Source organism: Spermophilus citellus, assembly GCF_964194105.1.
Source record: "Spermophilus citellus genome assembly, chromosome: 6".
NCBI lineage: Eukaryota > Metazoa > Chordata > Mammalia > Rodentia > Sciuridae > Spermophilus > Spermophilus citellus.
In genome coordinates, this window is record NC_138187.1 from 154,574,687 (window position 1) to 154,597,484 (window position 22,798).

The following is a 22,798-nucleotide window of genomic DNA, read 5'->3' on the forward strand; positions in this document are numbered from 1 at the left end:
CTGAAGCTTAATTTCGCCGGATACACGATTCTTGGTTGGAGCCCATTTTCTTTCAGTGTTTGAAAAATGTTATTCCAGGATCTTCTAGCTTTCAGAGTCTGTGTTGAGAGATCAGCTGTTATCCTGATTGGTTTGCCCCTAAATGTAATCTGCTTTCTTTCTCTTGTAGCTTTTAAAATTCTCTCCTTATTCTGTATGTTGGGCATCTTCATTATAATGTGTCTAGGTGTGGATCTCTTATGATTTTGCACTTTTGGCGTCCTGTAGGCTTCTAGGATATGGGATTCTGTTTCATTCTTCAAGTTTGGGAAGTTTTCTCGTATTATTTCATTGAATAGATTGTTCATTCCTCTGGTTTGGAGCTCTGTGCCCTCCTGTATCCCAATGACTCTTAAGTTTGGTCTTTTAATGTTATCCCATATCTCTTGGATGTTCTGCTCATGGTTTCTTAGCAGTCTTGCTGAACTGTCTATGTTCTTCTCAAGTTGAAATACTTTGTCTTCATTGTCTGATGTTCTATCTTCTAAGTGATCTATTCTGCTGGTAGTATTGTCAATTGAGGTTTTAAGTTGGTTTATTGCTTCCTGCATTTCTAGGATTTCTATTTGTTTGTTTTTTATTACTTCTAACTCCCTGTGAAATTGATCTTTTACTTCCTGGATTTGTTTCTGTAGTTCCTTGTCAATGTGATCTTTCATTGTCTGATTTTGCTGTCTCATGTCTTCCTTGAGACTTCAGATCATCTGAAGCATGTATATCCTGAACTCTTTATCTGACATTCCATCTGTTGCAGCTATTACCTCTTCTAGAGTTGAGTTGACCTGCATTGCTTGTGGTCCTTTCTTTCCTTGTCTTTTCATGTTGCTTGCGTTTCTTTCTGCTTCGTGAAACTGTTGTGTTTTTGAAATTTTTCCCCCTGTTTATTTATGTTGCTCTTGTATATTTGGGATATCTCTCTTGTAGGGCAGGTAGTGGCTGTGATCCTCCTCTAATCAGGGTGATCTATCCACTACGCTGGTTGGTCGTAGGTCTGCCCGCCCTGCGGGCACGGGTGGCTGCTCTACTCTGCCCCCACTCCAATTGCGGTGACGTTCCTACCACGTCCTCGGATCGTTGGTCCTGATCCGGACGTGGGCAGCAGCTCTTCTCCACCCCTACTCCAATTGATGTGACGTGTCTACCACGCTGGTCGGCCTCCAAGCCTGTTCCGCCGGTGGGTCTCAGATCTGCCCACCCTGCGGGCCTGGGCGGCAGTTCTGCTCAACCCCCACTCCCAGTGGGGGTACCTAACTGCCTCTCCAATGGGTCTCTGGGCTCCTTCCGGACGCTGGCGGCGGCTCTGTTCAACCCCCACTCCAACCAGTGTGACGTGACTGCCTCGATGCTACTCATCCACCACACTGGCCGGCTGCCGAGCCTGTCCTGCCAGTGGGACGCAGGACTGCCTACCTTGCAGGGTCAGACGGCAGCTCTTCACGGCCTCCACTCCAAGTGGGTTGACTTGGCTACCCTGCCGTCGGGTCGCTGGTCCTGTTCCAGGCGTGGGCGGCTACTCTCCTCGGCCCCAGCTGCAGTTGGGGTGTCGCGATGTCGCGATACCACACCGGCGGGACCCTTAGCGTGCTCTGGGCACAGGAGGCAGCTCCACTCTGCCCTCCAGGCCCCCGCAGCACCCAGCAGGACCCGGACCAAGAAGCAGTCCCTGTAGGATCCCCAACCCTGAGCCAGAGCCGCTTCGGGAGCCAGGAGCCAGTCTCTCCGATCCCCGCCACTTTCTGCTAGGAGCAGGCTCCTCACGGCTACCGCCGCGGGTTCCCCAATCCCAGGCCAAAGCCGCCCCGGGAGCCCAAGCCTGGCCGCACCAGACTCTCCCTGCTCGGTGCCCAAGCCTGGCCGCACCAAACTCTCCCTGCTCGGTGCACGCTCCCCTGGGAGCAGAGTCTAAGACTCACTTCCCGCGGGCTCCCCAGCTCCGGGTCAAAACTGTTCCAGGAGACAGAGTCCCGCTGCCCCTCGTCGCAAGTTTCACTTGTGGCTGGCCTCAGCTCGCGGTCCCCGCAGGCTCCGCGGCCCTGGACTCAAGCAGCCACGAGAGCCAGAACCCAGCCTCTCCGATCCCTGCCACACTCTGCTCGGAGCAGGCTCCACAGAGGTACCCCAGCCTCAGGCCCAGGCAGCCCCGGGAGCCCGAGCCTGGCAGCTCCAACCTCTCCCAGCTCAGTGTATGCTCAGACAGGGGCAGGGTCAAAGACACAGTCGCCGCAGGTTCCCTAGTCCCGGGCCAAGAAGGATCTCCCGCCCTGGGCCAAAGCAACCCGGGGAACTAGAATCTGGCTGCTCAAAGCCCGGTGCCCGCCTTGCCAGGGGTGAGGCCTGAAGAGTATTCTCCTCAGAGTTTCCAGTCCCGAGCCTGAGCGATCTGTCTGCGCGACGCAGGCAAATACCAGCCTGGAATCACCTGTTCTGTAGTTGAATGAGCTGAGATCAGTAGAAAACAGGGATGATTGCATCAGCTCTCCATGATGGCGGCTGCAGTCCTCCTCCGTGTTCCGACGGGTGTCGGGAATCGAACTGGACCGATTCTCTCCTCTATTTCAAAACTGGAATTCAGCACTCAGCGCGGCCAGTGTGCCACTGGCAGGAGCCTGCAGAATCCGCTTCGCTGTAATCCCTCTCTGGTACCTCGCGGCTAATTAACTCCCCACTTTATTTTTGAAAACCTACTTCTTTAAAGTTGTCAACCAACTGAAATTCAACCAACGAGTATCTCGAAGTGCTACCTGCTCTATATCTGAAGACAAATGGCACAATTTAACTACAACCTTTTTTCTCCTTCTGTATACAGAGTACTAATTAGAGACAATCACTCTGCAAAATGTGCTAATGAAACTAATCAGTGTGACTTTGTAGGGTATGCTAGCATCACTAATATTATTACCGACAATGAACACCATTCTATTAAAAACTCCTTTTATAAAGAATATGCTTTCATTTGTAAACTACATTTGACCATTCAGAACAGTCAGAACACAAAGTATATTCACAGAATGGATCTCCATGATCACTCACTCAGTCCTTTATCTCAATGCAAGAACTATCTGAAGGGCTGGGGTTGTGGCTCAGTGGTAGAGCACTTGCCTAGTATTGAAGCACTAGGTTAGATCCTCAGCACTGCATATAGATAAATAAAATAAAGGTCCATTGACGACTAAAAAAATATTTTTAAAAACCTCTCTATTAGGGGAAAAAAAAAAGAGCTACCTGAACCACTAGAATAGTAAGCAAAAAGCCACTGCTTAAGACTATCTGATTCTAGGAGTTGGTGGTGTGGCCCAATAGTAGAACATGAGCTTAGCTTGCCCCAGGCCTCAGGTTCAATGACCATCACCAACAACTAAACACACACATAGCCCCCACAATGTGTTATTTACAGAAACATAAATTATAACACCCTTAAGAAAAGCAAGACATGAAACTTAGGAAAGCGGCATGTTAGTGGGAATGCATGATAAGGAATGCAATGCAATCTCATAGCACCTCCTACATCCATTTAAACCCAAACTGCCCTTTTCTATACTTTTGGTTTGATTAAGGGCTAAAACTGTGAGGATAAAGAAGAACACCTCCGATTCACACAGTATCATTTGCAAAATTAATAAGTAGAAAAAATATTTAAGTTTTCTTTAGTGGCTTGCCTTTCCTCGGTAGGGCAAAACAATTCCCCTTCCCAAAACACATGATTAAGAAATAAAACTTCTCTCAAAGGGACTTTATTTATGTAACATGAGAAACTGTCTCCCTTTCAAAGACTGTATCATTGACATATAAACACAAAACAGCATACAAAAGGGATTTACAGGGAGATTCTACCCTGAGAAGAGAGCACAGAGGAGCTTCTGTCAAGTGACATGGAGCACAGGAGAACAGAACTTAGACCACTGTATCCAAGACTGAGATGGAAAGAACTTTAGATGTTGGTCCTAGATTTTCACATTTTACTCGAGGAAATGAGACTACAACTAAACCACAATCTCAGAGGTGAGTAAGCTTTCATGCCAAGATAGATATTCGTAATGTGCCGTTTTGATACTTGCAATGGAAAAATGGTATTCAAAAAAGAAACTATACCCAAGAGAGGTTACTCCAAGATGTTCCCTTGGTATGCTGTAAGGAAAAATAATTCCATTACAGTACTCACACCAGAAGTAAGTGTAAGAACTTCTGGGTTAGAACAAAAAATTCTTGCAACTTTTTAGGTCTATTTTCTTTATAATCACAAAAAGGTCTATAAAACAATGCTAAAAATTTAGAAGAATACTCACATGTTTTCTTTCTGTAGCCTTCAGAGATTTGGCAGCATAGTAAAAAAGTTGTGTTCCACACAAGGCCGCCCAGTATTTTGTCCAAGATGCTACCTAGAGAGAATAACACACAAATATACTATTAAAATATTATGACTTCTTGGGCTGGGGATGTGGCTCAAGTGGTAGCGCGCTCGCCTGGCATGCGTGCGGCCCGGGTTCGATCCTCAGCACCACATACAAACAAAGATGTTGTGTCTGCCGAAAACTAAAAAATAAATATTAAAATTCTCTCTCTCTCTAAAAAAAATATTATGACTTCTCAGTTTCTTTACTTTCCTTAGTGCCCATGATCCACTCTTCACTTCAACCACATAGTCCTCGCCTCAGAGTTGAGTGGTAGAAGTTCTGAAATCATTGTCTCAAATAATTCTATCACTTTCAGCTCATATACTCTCATGTTTTCTTAAATTCTTTTTTTTTTTTTTTTGATGGTACTGGGGATTGAACCCAGGTCTTTGTGCATGCCAGGCAAGTGCTCTACAACTAAGCTCCATTCCCAGCCATCAGTTAATTCTTGATCTCGTCAAGAATCCTATCTCATACTGCCACTGCCTCCTTGCTGCCACACATCCTCCCCCTTTCTTCATGCAGGCTATAATTCCATGGTTTAGCACCACAGCCAGTTCCCACCAGCATTTTAAGTCCTCAGCCCCTCTATCCCAATAAAATCCTAACCCCTAGTCAAATCCACCCATTTAAGTACTTGGTACCATATCATAGTAGCTGAATATTATTGAAGAAATAACATGATTATGCCAAGTGATAAAATTAGGATTGCCATTTTCCTTTTCCCAATCTAGTCAACATACTTTTTACCTTCTCCTCAAAATTTTAACCCTAATCTCCCTCCATGTCATGACACACTTCCTGGAGGTGAGAACCACCTCACATTCCCAGTGTGAATTCCTTACGCCTGTTTTGTAGATCCATATATTCAGCCTTTGTTCTTGCTACAACAGACTGTTAAGCCGGTTCTATGTAAAGACAAACTCAGCTTTCTTCTTGTGCCCTTGATTCTCACTAGCCTCATTTTCAGGTCTGCTTTTGCCATAAGGCTGCTCTCCACTGCATCTCCTCCTCCACCATCATCATACAAAATAATTTCTACCTTAAAAGTCCCTCCTGTCTCCTAGGACTTCACCCTCTTGACACCACATAATTTCTTTGCTCCTTTTCACAGCATTACTTATTGCAGGGTATGTCTAATTCCCTGTCCCTACTTCTAATTCGTCTATTTTCTACTTCCTTTGGCTTTTAGGCTGTTGGGGTCACTGGCTGCTGACATCCTACCAAAGGCTTTGTCCTTATCACAGTCAATCTCCTAGAGCAAGTATGCCTATAATTTCATGGTCTGGCTGTATATCCAGTCCCTTTCAGCTGACCACTCTTCCTGCTTGAAGTACTTTAACTGTTTGGTAACTTTAAATGTTACCAACATCCACCTTCATCAGGTCCCAAATCCAGAAGTCACCTTCATTTTCATGTAACATCACCAAACAGCTCTGGCCTGACTTCCTGCACTTTTTAAAATATATTTCTTTAGTTGTTGATGTACCTTTATTTAATTTTTAAAAATTTATTTATATGCAGTGCTAAGGATCGAACCCAGGGCCTCACACATGCCAGGCAAGTGCTCTGCCACTAAGCCCCAGCTCCAGACCCAGCCCTGCTCCTGCACTTTTTAAAAAATTTTAATTTTTTTTTCAGTTGTACATGGACACAATACCTTTATTTTATTTGTTTTTATTTTTATGTGGTTCCGGGAATCAAATCCAGTAAAGTGCTCTACCACTGAGCCACAACCCCAGCTCCCCCATTTCCTGCACTTTTAATGCATTAATCACACAGGCCTACTTGTCTCTAGGTTTAACTGCACCAGGCTACTCACCTTCTCCACAGATCTTGGCCAAATGCCCTCCTACCACACCATCATTCTGTACCCCATGGCCTTATTTTAAGGGCTTACGCTGTTTCTCCTTACTGGAACTATCTCCAGGAGGCATTCATTGCCCTATTTGTAGCTTCTGGCACAAGAGCAAGAGTGCCTGAAGCTACAAATCTGACACTCTATTCTGAACTCACTGGATGGTCTAGTGCAGCTTCCTGATTCTGTGTGTCTTGGTTTATTGTGATATAAGCAGTGAAATAAGATTATTTAGATGGAAACCGTTTTTATATTTGAAGAAACCTTTATATTTTCAAAAGCGTTTAAATATGATAACATGTCCAAGGTTTTATATTGCAAATTAGATAAGCTATAATGTTATTTGAGAAAAGAAAAAGAGCTCTTTTTTGTAGTCAAGCTACTATGCTGATGTCAGGAAAGAATAAACTTCTTTGCTATAGATAAAAAGCTTTGTTCCACTAAGCTTTTTTTCCCTCACTATAGTTATAGTTTGGAAAACATTTACTATCTGAGTTATATTTTGTAAGAAAACAAGTATGCATTAAAGAGATTCAAATAAACTGATGAAATAAAATTGGTCAATTTCCATTTTTTTTAGGGTTGTTATTATTTTCTATTTTCCTAAACATATTACTCTAGTATTACTCCTTTTTTTAAAAAAATATTTTTTAGTTATACATGGACACAATATCTTTATTTTATTTATTTTTTTTGTGGTGCTGAGGATTGAACCCAGTGCCTCAGATGTGCAAGACATGCGCTCTGCCACTGAGCCACAACCCCAGCCCTCTAGTACTTCTTAATGATATACTTTCAGAGTTATCTAAGTAAGTTTTGTTTAAGAATTACACTAAAAGGTAGAGAGAAGTACAGTAGTATCTTGATTTAAGCACCATTAACATATAATTAACCTGAAATCTGCACGACAGGTGTTGAGGAATATGGTGGGGAAAATGTGTATTTTAGTTTACTTCAAGTCACATACTCGATTTTTTTTCAACTATTTAGTACTTCTCAGCATCTTATGCATTTGCACATTTTTAGAGATGTGTTAAAATATAACATAATGAAATCTTACTGTTGGCTTTTTGCCTTCTTTTAACAAAGTTTTTCTCCTGAGAACACCTTGAATAGTAACAGCTCCTGGATACAAATGTACTGCCAAATCTTCTGACTCTGCAGAACTGTAATAATGAAATGAAAAAAAGAACAAGAGCTTTTGTCGATAGTAGTCATTTATTAGGTACTTAAATAAAACAAAATTATTATTAATTTAAAACTTTGCTGCTTTATTCAGAGTCGAGATGACACAATTTTAAAGGTTTATTAATCCAAAATTTATAAGCTGCTACAAAAGTTAATTATAAAGTTACTAAAGTCAGCAGATGGCTAAACACACAAACACACTATTACATATTTGAACAAGTATAACTGAGAAAGAATGCAGGAATTCACTTTAATAAAGATTACATTAAGAATTTAAGATTTTTCTTCTTTTTATCATGCCACACTGCATCACTGTTGTAATTTTATTTTCCTGATTAGAAACTTTAAGTCCTGGTAAGAAAGATGAAGATTCCATTTGTTAGAAATCTTTAAATATATAAACTGAAAATTAAAAAGAGCAGAAGCTCAAAAAAGGAAAAGAGAAGATTCATGCTTAATTCTAAAATAAAAAAGGCAAAAATCACATTTAAAAAATGGTTTCTATAATACATTTGAATATCTATCTATCTATCTATCTATCCATCCACCCACCCACCCAACTGGGGCTTGAACCCAGGGGTGCTCTACCACTGAGCTATTTCCCTAGCCCCTTTTTTATATTTTGAGACATGGTCTTGCTAAGTTGCTCAGGCTGGTGTTAAACTTGCAATCCTCTCACCTCAGCCTCCCAAGTCACTGGGATTGCAGATATATGCTTTTAATACCTGGCTTTTAATGACACTTAAATGTTGCCAATGCATAAGTGGTTTTTGATTATGGTCTAACAGCTCTCCAAGAAAAGAACAACCCCAACTCCAGACTTCCTTTTCATAAATCTTTTAAAACATGATCACAAAATAATTCAACATTTAAATATCTTTCTTCAACTGATTCAAGATACCACATATAAAGAATTGAGTTCTACATGAATCAATTAAGATGTACACACTGATAAAAATGTCATTGGTGATTTGATATTAGATGCAGAATTACTACAACAACAAAGAAAACAGAAGTTTTCCAGTTTATTCCTTTATGATTATTTAGGTGTCTTCAAAGTGACTTAAAAACCCTAGAAGCCAGCAGAAACTTCAGGCTAGAGTACTTATATTCAAGGAAGATTAGATTCTATTGAATTGACCTAAAGCTTGCTATCTTGCTGTATTCTGGATTGGTTGATTACCCATCATAACTCACCCCCATATCCCAATCACTGACTCATCCTTAGTTGTTTCCATAGCTAATATGGGCAGAAAGAGGCCCAGTTTAGCTAAATGAAGAACTGAATGAATATGAGTTGAAATACACAGATAGTATTTAGTGAAACAGACGTGTTTAAATTCAAGTTCTGTGGTTTATCTGAAAAAAAAAAATTCTTAAAAAAGACAAATCAAATGTAAAATTATTAGCAAAGTAAATGTTTTGATTGTAGCTGAAGAATAACAAGCAGATTTTTTAAATTGCTCATCCAATAACTAGTAGCATTATAAAGACCTGTGCAGTTAAAAGGTTATCAACTGGGAAACAATTTAGAAAAATGTGACATAAAGATGCAAGTTTTAGCAATTAGCTCTGTGGATCAGAAAGAATGGTTTAAATTTATCTCTACATTCAATCTTAAAAAGAAAGTTTTCATGGGCAATTTGTTTAGCTTGAAAACCAATTAGTTGAGAAAGAACAGAAATAATGTCAGACCACACCCATGTATGCCAATCACCAACACCAGAGGGGATTTCTGTGACCCCTAGGTACAGGGGAATTGTACCTGCTGGCCTTCACGTGGCTTCGATAGCCATTTCGTGCCACTCTTGTCACCGGGCCGAGAGAATGGTATAATCTGTTCCTGTTGGATTCCATTATAAATTGTATGTATTACATATACTTTCATTCACATAATCAACACCTAGAATAGTATAATAGCTTGTTCATGTAATACAGCTTTCTAAAACTTGCAAGGCTTTCTAAATCTTGCACGAGGACAGTATATGATTATTCCTCTTTCTTTCTTAAAGTAGGTAGCATGATTTTTTAAAACAATTTACTGACTCTAGAAATACATATTATACATTTATATATACATTCACTTTTGCAAATCTGCCAAACAAAAGAATTAAAAATAGCCAAATAATATAAAAACCTGAACAATGTTCCATAAATCCTTATTTCTATTCTACTTCTTGGATTTCAGTTTAAATATGATGCCCAGATTTATTTATATAATTCATATTTATTACATGTCCCTATGAAGACACCTAAAAGCAATGTGGCTTGCAAACTTAAAACTAATAGGAAAACCTCTTTATTCTTGATAGTAAATCAAAGAAAAAAAGAAAGGAGACAAACTGAAGAATAAATATATTATTCTTATTATTTTAGTTCTACATCAATTGACAAAGTCAATAAATGACAAAAAAGAATGAGCTATTTTTTACCCCAAATGCCACCTCATACTTAACAAAGGAAATAAATACAAACACATTGAAACACTGATACTACTCTGCCTGGGGAAAGCTATAAGCAGCATTAATGACAAATGATATTTAAAACAAAAGACAATGTTTTAGTATCTTAAGCAACAACATATTTGATGTCTCTATAGGAAATAAGAACAGAAAATGATTCTAAAATTCAGGGTACTGTTTTCAAGTTCCCTATCCACACATAATGTTTTAAATTTTATTTCTATATTCACTTATTATTTCATGACCGAATTTTGCTGGGCAGCACCCATTTTACAGTTACAAAATGTTCCAAGAGTCACTAATTTAACTCATTAAGTTCCATTTTTTCTCTATTTCAGTGAAATTGATACAAGTGCATTAAACAATGTTAGAAATAATAATCTAGATCTTATATATATTTTATTATAATCTAATTATATTCTTCTTGTTATAATTATGCAATTGTATCATATACTATATTTAAGTTTCCATTGGTATTTCACATCTGGGACAATGGGACAAAAGGAGTTAAAAATGTCACTTTTTTTTTTTAGCTGCACATTTTTTTAAAAAATTTTTTAATTTAGAGACAGGGTCTTACTAAGTTGCTTAGTGCCTCATTTTTGCTGAGGCTGGCTTTGAACTCGTGATCCTCCTGCCTCAGCCTCCCAAGCCACTGGGATTACAGGTGTATGCTACCATGCCCAGCTTAGCTGTACATTTTTGCAAAGGAAAACATGTATTGTAAATGATAAAATGTTTTGAGATGTGAAGGTAACACCATTAAGTACTGTATTCATACGTAACCTGCTGGGATGAGAAGAGTTTAGTAACACCATCACCCTAGGGTACTCACTTATAACTCAAACAATGTTTTAAGAAACAATTTTCTTAATCATTACCTTTTTTTTTTTTTTTTTTGGTACTGGGGATTGAACCCAGGGATGCTTAATCACCAAGCCACATACCCAGTAACACCTCCCCCCCACTTTTTTTGTATTTTTATCTATAGACAAGGTCTCGCTGAGTTCCTTAGTGCCTTGCTAAGTTGCTGAGGCTGGCTGTGAACTCATGATCCTCTGTCTCAGCCTCCTGAGCTGCTGGGATTATAGGCTTGTGTCACCATGCCTGGCTTACTCAGTACTTTTTATCTAAAAATTAATAATACACTTTATAATCAAGATACTCTTTCTAGAGGGAAAGACAATTTGTATAAATTCAGAGAGCATACCAAGGGCAACTCTTGTGTTTTTGCCATTTCCGACAAACCCAAATTTAGAGAATGAAAGTAAAAGTGGGAAGAGAAACAATACAAAAAAACAAACTGTTAAGAATTCCCAAAATAGGGTTGTGGTTGTGGCTCAGTGGTAGAGCACTCGCCTAGCATGTGCGAGGCCCTCGGTTTGATCCTCAGCACCACATAAAAATAAATAAATAAAATAAAGGTATTATTGTGTTCAACTACAACTAAAAAATAAATATTTTAAAAAAAGAATTCCCAAATTAGAACACAACTTGGGAACACTGATAATTAGAGAAGAAAAGATTAACAAGTATTTTGAAATATAGGGCTTATAAGTAAAATCTTATCATGTAATAATGAGAAATCTTTATGAAGTTATCAGGAACAAGGATCTAATTTCCCAAATAAAAACCCTGAAATTAATCAATTCAAATTTAATTTGTTTTCTATGAAAAAGACACTGGTAGGGAATTAAATAAATAAACACACAAAGGTATTTTTTTTAAAAAAGTATAATAATACGAATATCCCTAAAGGAATATTTAATATTTTCAATTCCAGTTTTCCAGTGACAGTAACATACAATTTAAATGTTGCTTAGAAATTTAGCTGCATAGTTTATATACAAAATAGAGACTTTGAGTCTGAGAATGGTAATACTGAAGTGGTCAGATATATGTAAGAATCCTGAACTATTAAACTGTCTGGCTACATTCTCAGGGAAATCTTGTATTTAAAGTTCAACACAACATATTTACTCCACATAGATGACAGTTTTTATAGCTTAAAGCAACAAGGAAAGAAGGGAGCACAGCTGATATTGCAGTACCAAATACTATATAGACTCTGTACTCTCTAAGATTTTGAACTCAAACTTCAAGCTGTTTTATATACAGTACAATTTAAAATCCACCAAGTCGATGTGCCCTTGACAAAGTGAATAAAGTTGACCATCACACTAAATGCCTCAGTATTACTTAAAATTACACAGACTTAATTAAGGAAATAATTTTATTTTTGAATGTGCAAGTGAATATATGAGTAGATAACTATAATTGGTTATTATTGAAATTTTATTATTATTAAAAACTATTACAATTTTAAATGTATTTAATATTCAAATATGTCTAAAGATACCAATAAACATGTAAAACTATCAACAATCAATCTCATTACTTACAATTTCAGACTTAAATATCAACTTCTTGTTTCTTTTACCAACAAGCAACTTAAATAGTCCTTTAGGGATATTCATATTATTATACTTAAAAAAAAAAACACCTTTATTTTGTTTAAGTATGTGGTGCTGAGTATCGAACCCAGTGGCTCACACGTGTAAGGCAAGCGCTCTACTGCTGAGCTACAACTGCAGCCCCATATTATCATATTATTTAAGATAGTCTAAATAAATTCAAAGCAGTTCAAATGGACATTTACTTTTACCTTTCAAAAGCAGGCCATGAGGTCTCTTCACTTAGTTCAGAACCATCACTACTACCTAAAATCAAAAGTTATTCTATTATTCAAACATCAGAATTATTTTCCAAACTTGGATTTTTATTTAAAAAATAAAATTCTCTGTGCTTATAAAACAACAATCACATTGTGGGTAAACATCCACATAGTATTTCTTTATTCTAATATTATAGCTACTAGATTTATTTTGCAACCTATTAGAATGCAGTTGACAAGACTACCTAAAACAACAAAATAGCGTAATATATTTTTGCATACCTACTTATAGTTCAAATTCCTATGTTAAGAAACAAATTTCTCTACATCAGAGAATGCAGAGGACAAAATTTTTCTTACAAGTCTGTCGTAAGTTAGGACCAATATAATCATGAAATCCTAAAAAGTTCAGGGCATACTTATTTCTTTTTGTAACAAAACTCATACCACCCAAAGGATAAAAAGCTTAATGAAATTCATTTCTTTGTCTTTAGAAACAAGGTTGAAGATAACAGTATTGCTAAATTAAAAATAAAAACAAAAAATTGGTGCTATAACAATGTAACAATTTCCTCTTTAGCCAGAATATTTGTTAAAATGGTATTCAAATAGAAACTTTAAAATTAGTTGGAAAAAAACCTGAAAGGGAATGAATTTGAAGAATCCACAATAGCTTAGATTGATTTAAAAGTAATTTTAATTTTGACTCTGAATAAAGTTAAGATGATTAATATGGCAAGTTGAGTAGTCCATCAAACTTTTACAAGCAAGGTTCCACAAGAGACTTAAACTCTTGTGTTGGCATGTGTTAATTACGTATCATTTTTGGATGAATTGAGATAAAGGTCACTGTGGCAAGCCATTCTTGCACGTGATTGGTCTACCTCCCTGACTGGTTGTGAGGCGCTCAGACCAGCTGTGTCAGAGCCTTCCCCACCCTTTCTAGGTTTGAGGGCTTGTCCATGTGGGGGTGTGACTGACCACTGACCTGGAAACCAATCACTGACCCTGACCTTGGAATGCTGTCCCCCTCGACCTTCATTGGATGGAATTTTCCCCTGAATTTTTTGTTCCCCAACAAAAGCCCACTCTCTGGCATGCTTTTTCCTCTCTCCTGCTGGTCTTTTGTGTAAACCCCGCTACCGCCAGGTGGCTTGAGGCAGGAGCCGGGAGAAGCTGTCTCTTAGCTGGGCAAGAAAAAGGTAAATTGAGTTTCATGTGTCTTTATTTTGATCTCACTAGTTAACTTCTATGTTTGGAACCTCTAGTATGAAGCTAGTGTGCTGGTCGCGCAGCAGAGGTCACTAAACAAATTTCTATATCATGTGGCTAAGATGAGAAATCAGAGGTAACATGGTGGAGGTGATGGTGGGATCTTGTAGATTATTTTTTGATTTACAGCATTATGTAGTCAAGATTGAAAATTTTTAAACATAATTAGTATGGCTTACTTGTAGAAAATGTAAGCTTTTCCAGAAGCATAAAGCTCAGAGTGGATCAGTTTCCCTTAGCTAAACAAGAATATTTAGGTTATCCAGGACACATACACCATATTAGAGAAGGTTTGAGGCTGTTGTCTCCGCACTGGTATAGACTATTATTGCATATAAAATTTACAACTAAAACCTCCACTTTTTTGTATGCCTATTAATACCTATTATGGTAACAGACTTACTCCTTTTCATGTTAAAGCTAAAGCTTTTGTTTTAAAAAAGAAAATTTTTGGAAGAAAAATGCCCATATAACTTTAATTTACAAACAAGAATGGAATTATTTTTTATGTTTAGCTACTTAACAATCTTGGAATAACTAAAATTAAAAAATTAAAAAAAAATCCCATAAAGGCAAAAAGAGAGTCTGATGGGGAAAAAGTCAAATAGCATGTATCTGACAGGAGTAATTTTAAAAAGTATTTTTTTTGCTTTATGGGGCATACTGAACTCTAGCTTTTATGTACAAAAAAAATCTTTTTTAGATTGAGGTTTATATTTATACTTGAGCAACTTAGAACATTAATAAGGAGATATTTCAGGTGCTAAAACTGTCTTTTATTAAAAATTTTTTTGTCATTTAATTAGTGGCATTAATAAAAAAGGGAACATTGGATAAACAAGTGGTGAATGGTGCTGGAGAGCTCTGAAGCAATTTCCTTTTCAGAGCTTGGAACTTTGAAGGACTAAGGAAGTCATGATGTGCAAGAAAATGAATCTCCATCGACATCTTTCTATTGGCTTTTCATGAATAATGAGATGATCATATTAACAATAACAGGCTGAGCCCTCAAGCAACCTGGTAGCTAATCAGAGAGAAAGACATTTTCCCCTTTTATTACTTTTTAAAAATAGTAACAACATAGTATGGGTACATTTTCTAATTATGAAAAAAGAATGTTCAGTTAGAGGATTCAGAAGATCAACAAATGCTTAGGAAATAAAAACAAACCAGACCTTCTTTTAATCTCACATCATTTTCCAATGTGGTCCCCATTTCCTGGGGTCCTTCAGAATAGCTGTTTCCTTATCTCTCATTTTCAAATCTACTCCAACCATGGTTTTGCCTCCACATTCTATGAAGCAATTCTCTTGTAGGTTGCCAATGCCTTTATCTTGATGAATCTCCCTGGTCAAGTCCCCTTTCTCATGTGCTATATTGTAGGTGTGGAATGTCCCCAAAGGTACATATATTAAGTCTTGGTCTCCATTAGGCATTATTGGGAGGTGATACAGCCTTTAGGAGGTGGGGAATAGTGGGAGGTCTTCAGGTCACTTGGGGGCATGCTCTGAAGGCAGACTGTGGGACCCTGGTCTCGTTTACTTCTGGCCATGAGGTGAATGGTTTTGTCTTGCAAAGTGTTTCTGCCACTATGTGCTGCCTTGCAACAGGCCCAAAACAACAGGGTCAATAGATCATGGACTGAAATCTCCCACGCTGTGAGTCAAAATATACCTTTCTCTTTAGAAGTTGATTTATCTCAAGTATTTGTATAGTGACAGAAAGCTCACTATCATCACCATCTTAGTTCTCCTTTTTGCTTTGGATATTTGCTACATTTAGCACTTGACTCTTCTGTGAGACACTTTTTTTTCCCTGCTTCATTGATCTCCCCTTCATAGTTTCCTTTGACAGTTAATTTTTCATTAAAAAAACAATTAACTTAACCTCCTAATGTAAGAGTGTTCTTATTTATACTCTCTCCCTGGGTGAACTCAACAAGTTTCATGGCTTGAAATACTATATATACACTAACTCTCATACTTCTATCACCAGAAACAACATTACTACAACTGAGCTCCAGATTTGTAGTTCAATAACCTGACACTACACGAACTAAACATGTCCCAAATCATTCATGATTCCCCCAAATGGGCCATGCTACACAAGCACCTCACTACCTACAAATGATTGCTCTTCCAGTCCTCTCTACCTTAGTAAGAGCACCAACATCTAAGCAGTTGCTTAATTTGAATAACTTGGAATCATCTTGATTTTACCCTCGTCTTCATTCCCAAACACAAACTGCATGCAGTTCACCAATCCAGCCAGTTATGTTCTTTTCCCACCAGTGTTCAAATACGTCCTCTTCTGGACTAAAACAGTACTTTAAAAACCATCACAAATTATATGGCCTTTATCCTGTATATAATTGCTACTTTTTTAAAAAATCAAATTCTCTCTACTTATGGTAGTGTTAATGAATTTTATTACAGCTAAATTTTATTTAAATTATCATTTAGAGAATAAACCTTTTAGAGAAATATTTCTTACCTATTGATATTCCACTAGAAAGAGTAGAACTTTCAGCTTGGCCTCGAGATGGTGCATGGGGCTCCATGACACTATCATCTAACAGATGTCTTGGCCCTGCATTTGGGAACGTTGCACTCTTAAATTCTGCTGTGTTCATTTTATGGATGAAACTGGAAACAAAGAGAAAAATTTTCACAACTTTTACTAGGTTACCAATCCAGGATATAAAAAATATTTTTTGGATAAAGATTCAGGACATACAAGACTTACCCATTATCCTGAATTTATTTCTGAACTCTCATAGTAATGAACACAGATACTACCACAAAAGCTACAAACTAACAGTTTAGGAAAAATTTTCTTTTTAGGAAACCTAGACATATCTACCTATATAATTAGAACATACTTCAATTCCATCTTGAGCCTAAGGTACATTAAACTGTTACACATTTTTAGGGAAAAGTTATTCAATTTTCACAAAAACCATGGCAGAGGTGAACATGGTCCCCTTTTTGGAAAAACAATATTGCAAAACGAATGAAGTCAAAGAAAAAATTATTTTCCCTTTGTGTGTATTTAGGAATAATTTTTTAGACCTTATTATTTATTTTAGTTAAGACAAAACAAGAACTGTTTTGATACAAAGATTCTGATTTAATGGTACACTTCTATCTCAGTTTTATTTATGATGGCTCTTTGTAATGATCATTCATCTCCTTCAAATATGCAGGGACTGGGGGCTGGGGCAGTAGCTCAGTGGTATAGTGCCTGCCTCCCATGAGTGAGGCACTGGGTTCGATCCTCAGCACCACATAAAAATAAATAAATAAGATATAATGTCCATCTACAACTAAAAAAATATTAAAAAAATATAGGGACTGTTGAGGACAGATAATTTCCAAACTCAGGTAATGGAAGAAATAAATTATTTTAGACAAATAAGATGTTTTATTTAATCAGAAAGACTAGTATTTTTTTTTTTTAAAGAGAGAGTGAGAGAGGAGAGAGAGAGAGAGAGAATTTTTTTAATATTTATTTTTTAGTTCTCGGCGGACACAACATCTCTGTTGGTATGTGGTGCTGAGGATCGAACCCGGGCCGCACGCATGCCAGGCGAGCGCACAACCGCTTGAGCCACATCTCCAGCCCCAAGACTAGTATTATTAAAACAAAAAAAACCCACAACCCAAAAACTATGCAAGGACATTATTTTCTGTTCCACTAATAAATAGGAAATAAATTCAACTATAAATAACTTAAAAAATTGAAAGATAAAGAATGCTGACTTATAACCCAAGCTGTGGCACTTCCTGTGTCCATGTGGAATCAGATTCCGGGGGGAGGGGGGTGTCTGTGGCAGCAAGGCTCCCTCAGCAGCTACACTTTTTCTTCCACTCTGGGGTGATGCTCCTACTTCAGGACCTACGGGTTCAATTAAAAGAGAGAAGGGGAAGAAATTTTCATATTTTCAAATAGTTTCAAAGGATTACTTTATTTTTATTCCCTTGGTTTATAAAAAGAGATTTAAATTTTAATATAATGTTAGTTCTATACTGACTTGAACATGAGAAATATTTATTTTCTAAATTCTAAAATATGGAATCACAAACCATATAAAAATCCATTAGTTTCCATCTTGCTTGGATTAAGTAGAGGCAGTGTAAATAATTCTTCCACTTACAATGCAAGAAGCAGAATTAGAAGAGATTAGATTGGAATCTCACTTCACAGACAAAATCTGCACTTAATGCCCAGGTCTTGAGTCCCAGGTTCGGTGCTTTTTATTTATTTTATTATTTTAAAAAAAATTTTTAATATTTATTTATTTATTTTAGTTTTCGGCAGACCAGTGCTTTTTATTTTTATACATTGCTTCTTTGCTCATTGTTTCAGTTTCCTCTTAGAATGCATTCAAGTTAGAAATTATACTCCTTCATTGACACTTTGCTTGAGTTTATGGGAATAAAAAACTACTCAGAAGCACACAGATCTCCAAAATATTACTTTAAGAATTAAAAGAAATAAAAAACAATAGAAGGGAGATCAGCAGAACAAGTGGGTGGGCAGGGGCAGAAAAGAAGGGAGGGAAAAGGAAGGTCTTGGGGAAGGAGATTGAGGGAATTATGTATATATTCAAATACGGCACAATAAATCTGCTATCAAATATAATTATAATGCATTAATAAAATTTTTTAAGAAAGGAATTTAAAGAAGCAAATTTAAGGGCTGGGGTTATGGCTCAGTGGTAGAGCACTCGTCTAGCAAAGTGTGAGGCCCTGGGTTCGATCCTCAGCACCACATAAAAATAAATAAAATAAAGGTATTGTGTCCAACTATAACTAAAAAATAAGTATTAAAAAGAAGCAAATTTAAGAGATCAAACTGATTGTGCTCTTTCCCAGATACTGTCACAACTTGTTCCCTTACTTCTTCACATCATGTTAGATGGGACTTCGAATATTCTTAGAATATACAACAGAAAGCTTGTATGAAAGACTGCACTGGCAATTCTTAAAAAGGTACTTATCAGGCTGGGGACATAGCTCAGAAGTGGAGTGTTTGCCTAGGAGGTATAAAGCTTTGGGTTCAATTCCCAGAATCTCCCCCACTTCCAAAAAAAGGCTCTTATTAATTATTTCTTAATAGTGAGTGGTTTAATGTTTTTTAAAAATTATTTGTGGTACCAATAATATCCCTATTGTAAGAAAACAGGTAAAGTAGGGATGGATTTTTATATTTGGATACTTGGCCCAGTAATCAAGTAAACTTAAAAAACAATTAATAAAAGAATATTATATTCTTAAATTCTTGTCTATTTTTTCTGTTGTATCTGTTTTTCTTGATTATGTAACATTTATTTGTGTATTACTGACAAAATACAAGTAACTTTTTAATTAAAAAAAAAAACAAGGGGAAAAAAACTGTCAAGAAAGACTGATGGGTTTTATTCCCCAAAGCATTTTTTTTTTTCTCATGCATTACAAGATTGCTAAGTATTTATTTGCTTTGGGGTTTATTCTTTCCTATCACGTATTCTGATTTATTATTTGGTAAAGACAGAAAGCAACACACTAACCTACTAAGTCTTCCCTGGAAGCAGCAGAACGTGGTGTGCTTGTACCTGGTTCTATCTTCAATGAGAGCCTGAATTTTAAAAACACAAAACACATGGAATGATTAACATTTGACAACATAATATGAATATATTTTCCCAGAAAAAAACTTAAAAAAAATTTTTTAAAAATATTTTTTAGTTGTCAATGGATCTTTATTTTATTTATTTATATTCGGTGCTGAGAATCAAACCCAGTGTCTCACACATGCTCAACCACTGAGCCATAACCCCAGCCCTCTAAAAATGTTTTTATAAATTTGTCTGAGCTGCATATTTTTCTTCCAGAGCAACCCTAAACTAAGATGTTAGATTCCTATCTCTCTCATCCAAAGTTGATCTTACAGTTATTCCAGGAAATATTAGGGAGAAGAAAAACATTAAAATGTTATATACACATATATTTATATATATTTTTATAATTAAAAAAATTTATTATAAATGGATTTAATACCTTTATTTATTATTTATCTATTTATTTATTTTATGTGGTGCTGAGGATCAAACTCAGTGCCTCACACAAGCTCAGCAAGCATTCTACCACTGAGCTACAATGACAGCCACAAAATGTTATATTTAAAAACACAAATGTCTCCCTAACATCCCAAAGGTGCCACTAAATTAAGAATCTTCACATGTAGTATTTAATATGATGCAAATTATTTCTAGCATCAACTTATCAAAAGAATATACAAAGAAAAAGGCTGTTTGCAAAATTCCTAGTAAGTCTGTGTCCTAAATAAAGTTTCTTATTAGTCTTTGTTTTAAAAATATTTTTTTAGTTATAGATAGACACAATAATTTTATTTTATTTATTTATCTTTTTATGTGGTGCTGAGGCTTGAACTCAGGGCCTCACACATGCTAGGCTCTACCACTGAGCCATAATCCCAACCCTTTTAAGTCTTTGAATTCTACTTAGGATAATATATCCAGTTTTGAATTTCATAGCAGAAGAAGTTATGATTTCTATCAGTGGAGGCAATTTTGGGAAACAGAATACCAAAAATGGTAGAAAATGCTTTGTTATAATAAATGAAGTCTAATATTACTAAGACTTTGAAAATTAATAAAGACCATTTAGATTCTATTGATTGGAATTTCACAATGATAAACAAATCTAATGTAGGCTCTTATTTTAAGTAATTATTTCCTTGATAACCTGGGAGGGAATTAAATATGATTATATTCCAAATATCTGACAATGTAAAATGAACATATTAACTAGATGAATGATTAACCAGAACTCTCTGCTCCTTTTCTTTTCTTAGGGTAGTTTGTTTATTCAGATACAAACTATACTGTATTCATTCATCTGACAAATATTTACTGAACACCTGCTTTGTGTTAGGCACTGTGCTCAGCAGTATTATGTAAAAGGGAGAAGGCAGATGTGGTATCCCTGCCCTCTGAAGCTTACAGTACAGTAAGTGAAAGACAAAGAAGTAAATAAAATCACCACAATTTCCTAACCCAGTGCCAGAGCAGAAAGAACAAAGGGGAGCTTCCTGGCGAATCACACTGCTATCTGTAGGAGCTGATAAATGACAGCTGTATACAAAGCAGAAACATCTTAAAGGCCACAGTAGTGACTGCTACTCTGTTGCTTATAATATCATCAAAGCACCATAAACTAAGTGATGCCAATTCATCAAGAAAAGATAATGCCTGGTATTAAAATTAAACAGATTTTCACCCTGACTAAAAGATATGTATGTAATCTGTATACTTACACTGGCTATTTAGATAAAGTAGTGAAAAACAAAGGTCTTTAAGTAAATGAAGTCATTTTGAAGTATATTTAAATATACTTCATCATAAAAATCATTTTTTTAATATTTATTTTTTAGTATTTGGCGGACATAACATCTTTGTTTGTATGTGGTGCTGAGGATCGAACCCGGGCCGCACGCATGCCAGGCGAACGCGCTACCGCTTGAGCCACATCCCCAGCCCATAAAAATCATTTTTAACTAATAATTTTAATGGCTCTTAAAATTCTCTTAACTCTCAACATTTAATTAGTAGGCTGATGCAATATAATTTGATTTTCAGAAAAACAATGTATCTTTCTCCAGTCTCTCATAAGATGTCCCAAGACCACCAAATGACCTGAGTTCCCTAAGCAAACAGTTTCTTGCTCCATCTTCCTGCTCATTCTATCCCTAGAGTACCTCTTGTCCCTCCATGTGCTGCCACTCACCTGTTAAGTGCAGCCTCAGGTGACACCATCTCCTGCAGCTATCCATGTTTCTATTCCCTTTACTTTTCCTTTAAAGTTGGGTCAGGTGTCCCCTTATCTATGCTGCTGTAGCATCCTGGGCATAGCTCTACTATAGTACTGTTTCAATGTTCTGAAATCATCTGTTTTAGATGCATTAGACTGAGCTTCTCGAGGGCAAGAACAACATCCTTTTTATAATCCCAGCAACTGACATAGTAATCAGACCATAGCAAATGCTTCATCAATATCTGTTAAATTCATAATGAGAAGGCTGTTCTCGTTCTGGTCACTCATAAAAACAAAAGTTAACATAACAGCATCAGGCTTCCTATAAATATGAAGGTATACACATCAGCTCTGGGCAGTCAGAACTACTTAATAGTGCCAATAGCTAAGTCTATCTTTTCAACAAAATAAAAATTTGAATAAATATCACACTTTTACTGATGTCAGTAAAAATTTACCATCTTTATAATTATGCAAAATTTTCTGAGAATTCATTTCCACTTTTTAAAAATCTAGTGGTTTCTTGAGATAGATAAAGAAAATTTTAATAGATACTCAAAGTTTCAGTTTTAAGACAACTATTCTACAGCTCATTGGACAAATTGTTAAGTGTTTATTACGCACAAGTTCTATGTTAGTAACGAAAGAGAGATGGAAAAAATAGTGGAAAAAATAAAAAAGACACAGATGATTGAACTCAAGAAACTTACAACCTAGCACAACAGATTTGTGAAACAAACTCCAGACTTAAAAAACTGACCTCATATATTTTCAAATGAGTTACTACGTAAAAAAGCCTTTTGTAAAATGAAATTTGGTGTGGGACTAAAAAATGATAGTATTATGGTGTGTGTACAGGGGTTGGGGAAGATGGTAATAAAGGTGTTTCTGAGCATTAATGATACTTTTAATATATACCCAGAATTTCAGCTTTCAATGGGACTAATTCTATTGAAGTTAAGCAAAGGTTGGGCATGGTGATGTGCACTTACAGTCCCACTCAAGAGGCAGGAGGATCACTTGAGGCCAGGAATTTAGAAACAGCCTTGGCAATATAGCTGGATCCTGCCTCTATTGAAAAATTAAAAAAGAAAAAA

General features: G+C 36.7%; 1 protein-coding gene across 3 annotated transcripts in view; it reads right to left on the reverse strand.

The window, feature by feature from the left end:
- The window catches only part of RALGPS2 (Ral GEF with PH domain and SH3 binding motif 2), a 189,158-nt gene that overhangs the window by 20,965 nt on the left and 145,395 nt on the right, over nt 1-22,798 (reverse strand). The window contains exons 11-17 of one of the 3 annotated variants that reach the window (XR_014022789.1): nt 19,436-19,503; nt 17,646-17,781; nt 16,378-16,529; nt 12,604-12,658; nt 9,242-9,319; nt 7,349-7,454; nt 4,323-4,416 (exon numbers count right to left, since the gene is read on the reverse strand). Coding sequence is in view for 2 of the 3 variants with exons in the window: in XM_081300263.1 (XP_081156389.1) it covers nt 4,323-4,415; nt 7,349-7,454; nt 9,242-9,319; nt 12,604-12,658; nt 16,378-16,529; nt 17,646-17,781; nt 19,436-19,503 (688 nt within the window). In the remaining variant the exon portion in view is untranslated. The remainder of the gene's footprint in view (nt 1-4,322; nt 4,417-7,348; nt 7,455-9,241; nt 9,320-12,603; nt 12,659-16,377; nt 16,530-17,645; nt 17,782-19,435; nt 19,504-22,798) is intronic. The other 2 variants (XM_081300263.1, XM_081300264.1) reach the window with 2 other exon arrangements.